Source organism: Octodon degus, unplaced genomic scaffold (genome assembly GCF_000260255.1).
Source record: "Octodon degus isolate 3935 unplaced genomic scaffold, OctDeg1.0 scaffold00048, whole genome shotgun sequence".
NCBI classification, from domain to species: Eukaryota; Metazoa; Chordata; class Mammalia; order Rodentia; family Octodontidae; genus Octodon; species Octodon degus.
The window spans coordinates 9,467,056-9,480,103 of NW_004524624.1; the positions used below are offsets into that span (position 1 = coordinate 9,467,056).

At 41.0% G+C, this 13,048-nt stretch overlaps 1 protein-coding gene across 9 annotated transcripts in view; it reads left to right on the top strand.

Annotated features, from left to right (window-relative positions):
- Pogz (pogo transposable element derived with ZNF domain) overlaps positions 1-13,048 on the top strand; it is a 66,724-nt gene that overhangs the window by 13,192 nt on the left and 40,484 nt on the right. For all 9 annotated transcript variants that reach the window (XM_004632357.1, XM_004632358.2, XM_004632360.2 and 6 more), the window contains exon 2: positions 12,343-12,467. In XM_004632357.1, the coding sequence (XP_004632414.1) occupies positions 12,344-12,467 (124 nt within the window). In that variant the 5' untranslated portion in view covers position 12,343. The remainder of the gene's footprint in view (positions 1-12,342; positions 12,468-13,048) is intronic.

The following is a 13,048-nucleotide window of genomic DNA, read 5'->3' on the forward strand; positions in this document are numbered from 1 at the left end:
AATCAAGGTAATTATGTGGGTCAAGACATGAAATATGTTTAATCTGTGGCATCATAATAATTTAAGAATAAATGTTTTGGTCACTTTGAGGAAAATGGTTACAGAACCAACTCATTTTGAAAACTGATGCAGGGAAAGAATCAAGCAGGATAAAATGAATCCATGCTTTCCTGTATGAGTTATATACCACTGAAGAACCAAATTATATGAGCTTGGTTTGTTTGCTTTTCAATGGGGTAATGGAGGATGAACTCAGCACTCATCTACCTTCTCCAGTCCTTTTAATTTTTTGAGACAGGCTCTTAAGTTGCCCAGTCTGCTTCTGGATTTGTAATCCTCCTGCCTCAGCCATAGGAGAATCTGGGATTACAGATGTGGGCTACCTACCCTGGCTCCTTTTGTTTTGTTTCTTGTGGTTTTTTTTTTTTTTTTTTGGGAAGGGGTCTTGCTTTATAGTTCAGGTTGACCTTGAACTCGGAGTGATACTGCTGGGATTACAGGTATGCCACCAGGCCCAGCAGCCTGGTTCTTTTAACAGGTTTATTGCAAGAGAAAATAAAGACATAGAAAGGCCTGTGGCTTAAAACAGATATCTAAGAGTCTTAATAAGCAAAATATATGGTCATTGTTGGATCCTAATTCAAACTTTAAAACAGTATTTGAGGGAATTCGAAGTTTGAATGTTGAGTAGGTATTTTATATTAAAGAACTGGCAATTTTGGGGGGCATATAATTTTTCTTTTCTGTGATATTAAAGTCAGGGAGGGGAGCAGGGAGAAAGAGAAATTGGACCAGGGCCTTGTGTTAGGTAGGAATGTGACACTAGGTCCAGCAGACCCATTCTTTACTTTTCTGTTGTAAATTTGTACATTAGCATAGTAGTAGCAAGTTGTGGTCTCAGTACCTTTCCCTGAGGGATACAGGAAACAATATGTATTTATCTGATTGGTATGACAAATGGCAAGGTGTGTACATGTGTGCAAAAGGGGCAAAATGGGATTTTTACCCACCTTTTGCTCTGCCCAACTTTGTTTTGTGTATGGTTACCCAAACATCACAGAGGGTCCAATAGACCCTCACCACGCCAGGATTTGTTAAAAGGTTTTCTTTTGATTTTCCTGGTAGAAGTAGTCTGGTTCATACAGTGGAAAATGAACAACCAGATGTGCACATTTTGGAGGAAGTCAAAAGTGAAACATCAGGTTACTTGTGCATAGATGATGCAGATGATCCATTATGGTAAAATACACACTTTCATAACAGAACAGTGGTGTGGGAATGTGACAGTGATGGCAATGATCACATCAACCATGACTTTGGTGTTGGCTGTGTGAGCCAAAGTTCTATAACCATGAAATAGAGGGAGAATCAACTGATAAGACACAGGGAATGGGGCTGGTGGGATGGCTCAGTGGTCTAAAGCACCTACTTAGAACAAGCTTAGCAAAGCACAGGAACTGCGGTTCAATCCCCCAGCACCACATGTCAGCCAGCCCCGCCCCCTGATGGGCTGAGCTGGCCACACACACATACACACACACACACATTAAAAAAAAAAAAAAAGACAGGGAATGCAGACCTCCTTGATTCAGATGAAGAAAACAGCCATGTGAGTACATATTTGACTAGTTGAAATGTTGCAAGTGGCCATGTAACCAAGTGGAACAATCCAATGTTAGAACTTGGCCAGGGGCCAGAGGGATGGCTCGGTACCAGCACAGGAACTATATGCAGAAACAGAGCAGACATTCCCAATTTCAGAACAATTGTATAGATACTTATCTTGGAACTCAGCCAGGGAGATAGTTCAGTGGAATAAGTGCTTGCCTGGCAAGTGCAAGGTCCTGAGTTCAGTCCCCAGTACTGAAGAAAAAAAAAAAAAATGTATAGGACAATCTTTGGATTTTAGAAAGATACAACACTGACCTTGCATATGGCAAAGAAAATCAAACTGGTTCTGCTGTTGTCAGCATTTCACAATAGTGAGGAGATATTGGTAGGGAAACCTTGACTCAATGGAAGCCTAAGACCAAAACTTTCTACAACAAAACCAAAAGTGGAGGTGATGGATGTTGATGAGATGTGCAACAACTGTGATGTTCTTTGGAACACAAAGCATCGGTCATGGTTGTTTTTTATTTGATCCTAAACGAGTAGTGTAAATAATTTGAATATTTCAAAAGAAAATAACAAGTGCAAAATATTATGGAGAAATTTTCTTAGAGGATTGGGACTAGACCTTGTAGGAGATCATTTACAACAGAGGGGAAACAAAAGGTTTTTGCCTGGGGAACTATGCAGAAAAATTGTGGAACACACTGGAGCTGACAGCTAAGCAGGCAGGCACAGCATCACAAAGACCTACTACAACAGGAAAACAGAAAAGATGCCAACTGTGCCCTACAAGAAAGGACAGGAAAATGAAACATGTGTAAGCAGTACTTACGTATGGAACATGCAATTGACATGTGTGAAGACTGACTTTGGTTGACAGTTGAAACAAAGCTTATTTCTGTGGTAGATTTTCATTCATCTATACATTATAGGTCACATAGGTTTTTATTTTTGATGTTATCTTTTAGGTTTTGTGAGCAAGCAAACCGCTGATGTGAAAATGCCCATTCTAAGCACTCATAACCTATTTTATATTTTACTTTACTGATGTCTTATTTCTCTGCTATGTGCATGTTATACAGTATAGTAGGAAGCATCTGACCAAATAGTAAGTGAAGAGAGGTGACAAGACTGCCACATAGGAAAGGAAAGCTAAGCATATGTGCTGTCAACGTAAGCAGAATGTGTGTATGGAACATGCAGTTGTCATGTGTGAAGCAAAGCTTATTTTTGTGGTAGAGTTCTATTGGTCTTTTCATCGTAGTTCATATAGGAATCATTTATTTCTGATATTGTCTTTTTGGTTTTGTAAGCAAGTACACAGATGATGTGAAAATGTTGATGTCTATTGTAAACACCCAGTAATATTAAGAATTTAATACTTTATTTTTTTGATATTTTATGTTCCTGCTAAATTACATTATACACTGTGTCTTAGTTACTCCTCTCTTGTTGCTGGGCCAAATACCCGGCACTCAAAATGAAGGAAGGAAAGGTTTATTTAGCTCACAGTTACTGAGGCTTCAGTCTATACTCAGCTGGCTCTAAGGCAGAGCAGCACATAGCAGAGGGCAATCTTTCATGGTGGCAGCAAAGAGCAAGAGCACAAGGGAGGGGTAGCAGCAGCTCAAGCAGCTAGCTTCTCTTCCCACCTTACATTGTAATGCATATTACCTGCCCCAGGGCAGGTGCAGCAGCCACACCCACAATAATCAATCACAAACTCCAGAAGCCATCCCAAGACTGCATGAGGCTTTGGGGGGATACCTAGACACAAACCATAACATTCCACCCCTGGGTCCCCAAAGACACATGCATATCCCTTTATGCAAAAGACATTCTAGTCCATCTCTATATTGCCAAAGTCCCAACAGTTTCAGCATTGCTGAAGAGTCCAAGTCCCAAGATCCAAGGCAAACTCTCAACTGTGAGCCCCTGTACAAATGAAAACTTAGACACTTGCAACATTCAAAGGCACAAGATAAACACTACCATTCCAAAAGGTACACACAGCAGGATACCAAGCATTGGGACCAACACAAGTCCAAAATCCAGCAGGGCAAGCATTAAGTCCTGCAGTTCCACGCGGGACATCCCAAGCAATCTGTGATGAGTTGTGAGCTCCATGAGGCTCTGCCCCTGTGGCACTCAAGGTGGTAGCTCCCATGGTTTCTCTCTTAGGCCAGCTTTGCTTCCTTCTTGCGGTTTCCCTTAGGCGATCCACATTCCTGGCTTTTCCAAACTTGTGGGGTTTCTCCTGAATAGGCTTCTTACTCTCTACTTCACACACTGCCCTCTCAGGAACACACCGCCTGGCCTCCCAGGCCTTCTGAAATCGAGGTGGAAGCCTTCTTAACCTCAGAACTCCTGCATTCTGAATGCACCTAAAATCATCTCCACATGGATGATGCCAAGGTCTGCTGCCAGCTGGAGGAGTAGTCAGGTTTTCCTCTATCTTGGCTGTAGGGGTCAAGTGCCTGGATGGCTGAACACTCTGACCCTGATTTGAAGAAATAATTTCTCCATGCAGGCGCCATTCTGGAACCTGGTGCAGTGGCCCCCGCCGTCATTCTGGAATAGGGGGCCCTGCTGCTTTCCCCTCAAGGCAAAGTCCCTGACCTTTGCAGTTCTGAGGCTGCAAAGGGTGGAGACCTGCCTCCTCCTGTGATGCCTTCAGGGCATCATTTCCTTTCTCAGGTTCCTTCCAGCTATGGAGATCCTCTCAGCTCCATCTTCGCAGTCCATAGCTTTATTGATGCTTTCTTTCTTTTTCTTTTTTTTTTTTTTTAAATATTTTTATTTATTTATTTGTGTGTGTGTGTGTGGCCAGCTCAGCCCACCAGGGGGCGGGGCTGGCTGGCATGTGGTGTTGGGGGATTGAACCCCGGTCCCTGTGCTTTGCTAAGTTTGTTCTAAGTAGGTGCTTTAGACCACTGAGCCATCTCACCAGCCCCTGTTGATGCTTTCTTTCTGGCCAAGCTCACAACATTTTAAATCCTCCTGCTGGGCTTCTTGCTCTTGATTCTCAACGTAAATCTGGCTCACAGCATTTTAAATCCTCCTGCTGGGCTTATTGCTCTTGATTCTCAACATAAATCTGGCTAAAAGCCCCCAGTAACAACCATGCCACTGCCCCAATATTTGGCTGCTTTGAAATATCTTTAGCCAGACTGATCAGTCCACCATGCTTAAACTCAATTTCAGGCAAAGTCTCCGGACACAGGCAAAATGTAGACAACTTCTCTGCCAAGTCAAAACACAAATGACGTGGAGCCCAACAACCACTGCAGTCCTTCCCAGCAGAAACCTCACCAGCCTGGTCTTCACAGGCTGGCTTTTCATCGCCTTCTGGTTTTCTGAGCTCTGACCAAAATCTCCCAAATAGAACAGCCGAAGCTGTTCCAGCGCTTTGCTTGTAGGCGACATCTCTGAACCTTTCCTATCTCTTCCCATAAGCCATTCCCAAAAGCTTGTAATCCACATGGTCAGGTTTATCCACAGCAATGACCCCACTCCTGCGGTACCAAATTCTCTCTTAGTTACTCTTTTCTCGTTGCTGGGACAAATAGACACTCAAAATGAAGGAAGGAAAGGTTTATTTAGCTCACAGTTACTGAGGCTTCAGTCCATACTCAGCTGGCTCCAAGGCAGAGCAGCACGTAGCAGAGGGCAACCTGGGAGGGGTAGCAGGAGCTCAAGCAGCTGGCTTCTCTTCCCACCTTACATTGTAATGCCAATTACCTGCCCCAGGGCAGGTGCAGCAACCACACCCACAGTAATCACAAACTCCAGAAGCCACCCCAAGACTGCATGAGGCTTTGGGGGGACACCTAGACACAAACCCTAACACACTGTGTAATGTAATAAAAACTTTCTAGGGACTGGAGATGTAGGTAGCTCAGTGGCATAGTGCATGCCTGGCAAGTGTGAGAGTCCTGAGTTTAATTCCTGGTACCAAATAAAACAACCTCCTGACAAAATAGCAAGACCACTGAGATGTCAACCATTTCCTACAAAAGGCCAGGAAATCAAAACACATACGCTGTTAGTATAAGCGACGTGTGTGGAATTTGCTGTTGTCATATGTGCAGACTACCTTAGGTGTGATAATTGAAGTAAAGGTTATTTTTTTGTAAAGGGCTGTTGGTATTTTCATTATAGTTCATATAAGAATTTGTTTTTAAGTTTTAGATTTTGTATACTAAAAATCAATGTTGATAATTTTTATGCTTTTTAAAATAAATAGTAAATATTAAAATTTCAATATTTTGTGATTTTTTTTCCTGTTAAGTACTAGTTTAATATAGAACTCATAAATTTAAAATCAATAATTCAGTAGTAATATTCTGAAGAATAAATGTCTGACAGATCCATGTTTCTACACCTTTATGACAAAAATTTGCGTTATGCTCCTAGGGCTAAGCAAGTGCTGTATGTCTGAGCCACATCCCCAACTTTAAGGTTTAAATTTTTATCTTTTAGAACCATATACCAATATATTTATGAATATGTATTAGATTTTTTTCTAAATAGTAGGGATGGATGTGGGATCCTAGAGGAAACAAGATTTATCTTGAAGTGAGAATTTTTGAAACTGGATAATAGATTTACATCCCTGACTTGCATGTAAAGTATAATGCAGAGGATGTGGGAATACAGCTAAGGAAGGGGTAGAGCACTTACCTAGCACGTGCAAGGTCCTCCTGGATCTGTTGCACTGCAACAACCTGAGGGTGGAGAGGTAGAAAAGGAAACCTCTGTATTCTTTATATGGAGACTCATAGTTGTAGTAACATGAAAAATTTGCCTTTCTGGTTATAGTAGGAATCTCATTTAATGCCCATCTGAGTTTCTCCTCTTCATTTAGGTGGGGGGGGGTTGTTTTTTGGTTTTGGGGTTTTTTTGGTACTGAGGACCTCACACTGAAATTACATTCCCAGCCTTTTTTATTTTGAATCTTAGTTGTAGAGTCTTAAGTTATTACCCAGAATAGACTTAAACTTGTGAGGCTCCTGCCTCATAGTCCCCAAATAACTGGGATTCTATATATATACAAGTGTGCCGGCCTTTAGTTTTGAAATTGTTTTTTATTTGTTTGTTTTTGTTTTGAGACAAGGTCTGGCTGCACAGTTCCAGCTGGCCTTAAACTTGTAGTGGCCCTTCTGCCTCACCTCCTGGGTGCTGGTACTATAGGAGTAGGCTACTATTCCTGTCTGAAGTTTGCTTTTATCTGGCAGTTTTTTAGAACAAACAGGAATCTCACTAAATTGATAAGGATTAAATTTCAACTTTTTCTTCTTGATCCTAAGGCTTCACACATGCTAGGCAAGCACCATACCTCTGAGCTACATTTCTAGTCCTTCAAATTTTTTTTATTTTGAAGCTGACTGTGGTGGTGAATGCCTGTTTCCCAGCCTTGGAAGACAAGAGGATCACCAATCTTTGTAACCTATCTCAGTGTACTAAAATAGAAGTTTTATTTTGAGATAGGGTCTTACCAAGTTGTTCAGGCTGGCCCTAAATTTGGGATCCTCCTGTTTCAGCCTTCTGAATAGCTAGGATTATAGTACTTCCAACTATTTGGAGCATGTGTGTGTGTGTGTGTGGGGGGTCTTTGGTTTGAACCCTGACTTTATTTGTATTTTAGGGAAGGGTCTACAGGGTGTTCAGGGTCTCACTACTAGATTGGACTAGTAGTGATACGCCTGTTTACAGCCTCCCAAGAGCTGGGATTACAGGCATGCGCCACCATGCCCAGTCTCAATTGCCAGTTGTGTTTCAGTGTGCCCTAGGGGGAAGGATCAAACCCCTGGCCCCTGCGCCTATGGCGCTTTAATCTGATAAACTATTTGGCCAGCCCTTGAACCCTGACTTTTGCATTGAGATAAATCCCAGCCCTCTTTTTATTAAGACAGGATCTCACTAAAGCCCTGATTTGCCCAGGCTGAGTTGGAGCTAAAATTGATTTTTTGAGTCAGGGTCTCACTGTGTAGCTTAGCTATCCTTGAACTATGTAGCCCAGGCTGGCCTTGAACTTACAGCAATCCTCCTGCCTTAGCGATCTCTTGATCCGCTTCCTTTTTTTGTACATATTGCAGTACATAGGATTTACATTCCTTGTGTATATTTGGTACATGTACGTGACACACCTTAATTCTTTTTTTTTTTTTTTAAACATTTATTTATTGTGTGTCTGTGTGGCCAGCTCAGCCCATCTGGGGGTGGGGCTGGCTGGCATGTGGTGCTGGGGGATTGAACCATGGTCCCTGTGCTTTGCCAATCTTGTTCCAAGTAGGTGCTTTAGACCACTGAGCCATCTCTCCAGCCCCTTAATTCTTTTTGAATACCCTCTCCCTTCTTCCCCCTTCATATCTTCATATCCTCCCCCTCTGAGAAAAATATCTCCGTTTTCTTTCTTTCTTGAGCATCTCAGTGGAAATTTTAAATTTAGCATTTCATCATATTAAACTGAAACTGTAGGAAGGAAGCTGAATTTGCATTTTTAAACTTTGTAAAGTTGGTGTGGGAGTGGTGGTGGTGCACTGTAATCCCAGCACTCAGGAGGCTGAGGCTGGAGAATTGGTGAGTTTAAGGTCAGCCTGGGTTACATATTGAGACCCTATCTTAAAAAAAAAGTGCTGTGAATCATTTAATTTAGGTTGAAACTGACATTGTGGTTTGACCAGTCTTTTTTGACTTTGGGCTATATACATGCGGAAATAACAGAGGTCCAAAGCTAAGATTAAGTGATTGAAAAAAACTTGGTTTGTGTCATATGTTCAATACTCTCAGTGAACAGACTTTTTTGGATAAGTTAACTCTGTCTCCTATGCTGTTGAAGAATAAACATGAAAAAATACTACCTGAAAGTTGAATTATCTTTCCATTTTGAGCATTTTACATTGGATTTTTTGGCAGTATGTATTCCTAAGGGCAAGAGTTTTCCATTTGATTAAAATGTAATTATAGCTTAAATGTTTTTCTTTGTCATCTATCCTTTTCAATTCTTTCTTTCTTTTTTTTTTTTTTTTTTTTTTGGTGGTACCAGGGATTGAACTCAGGAACTTGAGCTTGCCAGGCAAGCACTTACTCCACTGAGCTATCTCCCCAACCCCTACTACCTTTTTCAGTTCTTTGCATGTTTTAGAATTAAATTTTTCATAGTAAGAATGACAAAATTCTACTTTGGTAAAATGGAAGACATTTTTGGTAGAATATCTTTTTGTATTTAGCATATTGGGGATTGAACCTGGGAGTCAGCAAGCTACAACCTCTGGTTCTTTTTTACTTCAAGACGGGGTCTGGAGATTTGACTCAGCAGTAGAATGCTTGCCTAGCATGCTGGAAGCCCTGGGTTCGGTCCTTGGCACCAAAAACAAAAAATAAACCTCCCTTAAAAAACAATTCAACCAAAAAAATACAGTAAAATTTAAAAAAGACCAAAAACAAACAAGGCAACTGCATACTTCAAGATGTTCCCACTAAGTTACTTAGGTTGGTTTGAAATTTGGGATTCTGCCTCAGCCTGCCGAGTATCTAGTAGTAGTCTTACTGAAATTCACTGTTTCACAAAATAACAAAGAATACAGTCAAAGAAGATAGCACAAGTGCCTGCCTTGCAAGCACAAGATCCTGAGTTTGATCCCTGGTATGAAAACAATAAAACAAACCAAAAACTCCTCAAAGATATAATTGTGTGTGTGTGTGGCTAGCTTGGCCTGCCCTAGGAGCTGGGCTGGCACAGTGTGTTGTGTTGGGGATCGAATCGCAGTCCCTGTGGTTGCCTAAGCTTGCCTAATGCTGAGCTATCTTGCTGGCCCAAGAATATAATCTTCTAAGGATTGGAGATAAAATTAGCTTTTTGAGCCCAAAGTGGTTCACACACCTGTATTATAGCCACTCAGGAGGCTAAGGCAAGGAAGGGGTTTCCCAAGTTTTAGGCCAGCTTTGGCAGCTGAGGCAAAGCTCTACCCAAAGGAAAATTGTCAAGTTTCCTTAAGAGTTTACTTGTTGCTGTCAGAAGTGGAAGATTGTCCTTGAAAACTATCTGCAGGTTGTATCAGCCACAGTTTATATTCATTCTTCTGGGTATTTTATATTTAGGTATTAATTACATGTTGACTCCAAACTTTAAAAAAGTTACACAGCAAAGTACAATGTAATGACAAACTAAAGCAGGAAAATACTTGTTTAGAATTTTTTTTACTAGAAAGAGACTGGAAATCATGGGGCATTATAAGAACAATGCCGCTCTTATTCCAAGATAAGAAATATTTTTATGATGTTTGGCTTAAAGAATGACTGTGACAGGTGTTTTCCTCCCATCCCCTTGGTCAGGCCTGACAGTGCATTCCTGTAATCTCAGTACTTTGGGAGGCTGAGGCAGGAGGATCAAGTTTGAGCCCAAGGTGGGCAATTTAAGGACATACGGTGATGAGATCGTGCCTTAATAAAATTTTTAAAAAAGGGTTAAGGATGCACCTCAATGTGAAGGTCCTGGCTGTAGTGCCAAGTACTGGGAAGAAAAATTCAGTATCTGGCTAGCATTGTCTTGTGTATGAAGTATAAATTAAAAATGAAAAGAGAATTTAATGCAGTTCCTTAGATTTATTTTTTTCCTCCTTCCTCTTTGTGGTTTTGGTTTGGTAATAGAAGATTAGAAATCAGATAGAATCAAGTTAAGTACTGTGGTTCTGGCCAGGAGTGATAACAAATACTTGTAGTCACAGTACTCTAGGGGGCTGAGGCTGGAAGGCCCAAAAGTTTGGGCCCAACCTGGACAATTTAGTGAATTAGTGCAACCCTGGTCGCCATGTCTTGCACCCCCTTCCTGCAATAATTCACCAAAAAGAAGAGGCCTAATGATACAGCTTATTGAAAAGTCTTCCCAAGTTCAGTCCCTAGCACAAAAATCCTCCAGAAGCATGTGGTTCTGAAACTGCTGCAGGTTACAGCAGCATCGTCAATGGAACCTTGTAGGATATTTTAAATTTTTAAGGAAAACAGCTCCATCTGTTGGGCACTGCCTAAATGACTATGATCTGGTTGTACAACCTACTTAATAAAATGGTTGGGTTATTTTGGCTTTGGTTTATGAATACGAAAAAAAAATTAAAAAGACAAGAACCTTTATGGTAAAAAAAAATACATACATATATATGTATGTTTCTATATTTCATATATATGTGTGTTTCTATATTTTTTCCCTTTATGGTAATATTGAATAGCAATGTTGCTTTCATTTCAAGATAAGGAAACTAACCCTTAGCTGATAATTGAGGACAGAATAGACAGCCGCAGCAGGCAGCCCTTTGTTTACAAGGCAGAGTTACAGGCTTTATAAAAGAAGTATGGGGGCCCGGGATATGGCTCAGTGGAATAAGTGCTTCCTTAGCAAGTGCAAGGGCCTGAGTTCAATCCCCTGTTCCGCCAAAAAAAATAAAATAAAATAAAAATAAATAAATAAATAAATAAATAAAAAACACTGACATAAAAGAAGTATGTAGCTGGGCATGTTGGTGCATGCGTGTAATCCCAGCACTTGGGAGACTGACGTAGGAGGATCATTGAGAGTTTGAGACTCACCTGGGCTACAAAGTGAGCTCAAGACCAGCCTGAACTGCATATTGAGACCCCGTCTCAAAAAGACTAAAGTAGGGCTGGTGAGATGGCTCAGTGGTCTAAAGCACCTACGTAGAACAAGCTTAGCAAAGCACAGGGACCACGGTTCAATCCCCCAGCACCACATGCCAGCCAGCCCCGCCCCCTGGTGGGCTGAGCTGGCCACACACACACACACACACACACACACATAAATAAATAAAATTAAAAAAAATTTAAAAAAAAAAAAGACTAAAGTAAGTGTGTGATAGCTGAGCATGGTATTACATTTCTTAGCCCAAAGACTCTTAAGAGGCTGAGGCAGGAGGATGGCAAGCCCACTCTTAGACCACTCAAAATGGAAAAGGCTGGAGGTGGAACTCTGTGAAGGCAAACTGAGGTCACCCACAATACAGAGAAGACAGACATATAAGATTAAACCCTACACTCACATGGCTGGCCTGGCTGACATTACCTCACCCTGGTTCTGGCTCTGGGTATTAAGGGTTTGTTTGTTTGGTTTTTTTTTTTGGTAGGGCTAGGGATTGTACATTAAACTCTTACTAACTTTGCCATGGGAATGCCTTTAATAATTGAGAATAAAAGCTGTATAACCTTGGAGAATGACTGACTTGAGAGTAGACGTGACCATTGTGGACTTAGGACCTAGACAGGAAGAGAAATAGAAATTTGAGTTGTTAATAGAAATTTGAGTTGTTAGAAGTCAATGCAAGCTTAAGATGAATGTGTGGATGAATGTAAAGGAAGGATCAGAAATGAAGACATTTGCATGTGGGAAGAATAAAAGCTATAATTTTGTATTCTTGGAAATGAGGTGAGGTTGGGGAAAATGGTGGTGCACAAGGGTGTGTGTGTGTGTGTGTGTATATATACATTCACATTGGTGTGGGGATGGGGGATAGGGTGTTACTATGCATTTCAGGTTGGCCTAGAACTTAATATGTAGCCTGGGCTGGCCTTGAACTCACAGAGATCCTCTTGCCTCAGTCTCCCAAGTATTGGGATTATAGGCGTGTGCCTTCATGCCTGACCTCAATTCATATTTTCTATGAAACTATTTCTTCAATTCTGAAGTCAGTAATCTTACTGAAACTGTCTTTCTTGCAGCATGGCGGACACCGACCTGTTTATGGAATGTGAGGAGGAGGAGCTGGAGCCATGGCAGAAAATAAGTGATGTCATTGAGGACTCTGTAGTTGAAGATTATAATTCAGTGGATAAAACTACCACGGGTAACATAATCTTAGATTTTTTTAAATTTTACATTATGGTTTAAATTAATTAAATTGAATGACATATTGGTTAAGAAATATGAGGTGGAGGAGAATAAAAATCTAGTGCATGGTGTCACCAGTGCTACCTTCTCTTCATGCTCTAGTCTAGGAGCACCTCAGTTTCCTCATCCATAGATCAATACAAAGCTATAAGTCATTAAAACCATTGGGAAAAGTTGTGTTATCCAGTGTTTATCAAACACCTGGCTGTCCTCTTACCAAGTGATACACGTGCAAGAATTTCAAGTGGTGGTGTGTGTCAGAACTCATTTATGTACCTGGTCAACAAACAAGTTGCCATAGACTTGAGTTTTTGCTTGCTTTTGCTTTACTTGAACTTGGTTACCTTTGTGAGCTGAGCAGAAATAGCTTTGTGTCTGCCTTCATGAATAGTTTACAAATTTAGGCTTTTGTTAGCTTTTCTTTCATAAAAGTGATATTTTAGGGTTAAATTTATGTGTGACCTGAATACAGAAAGTGGGTGGTAGTCCCTCCCCGGAATTATACCAGTTGCTCTCTGAGATCTGAAGATGGCATTG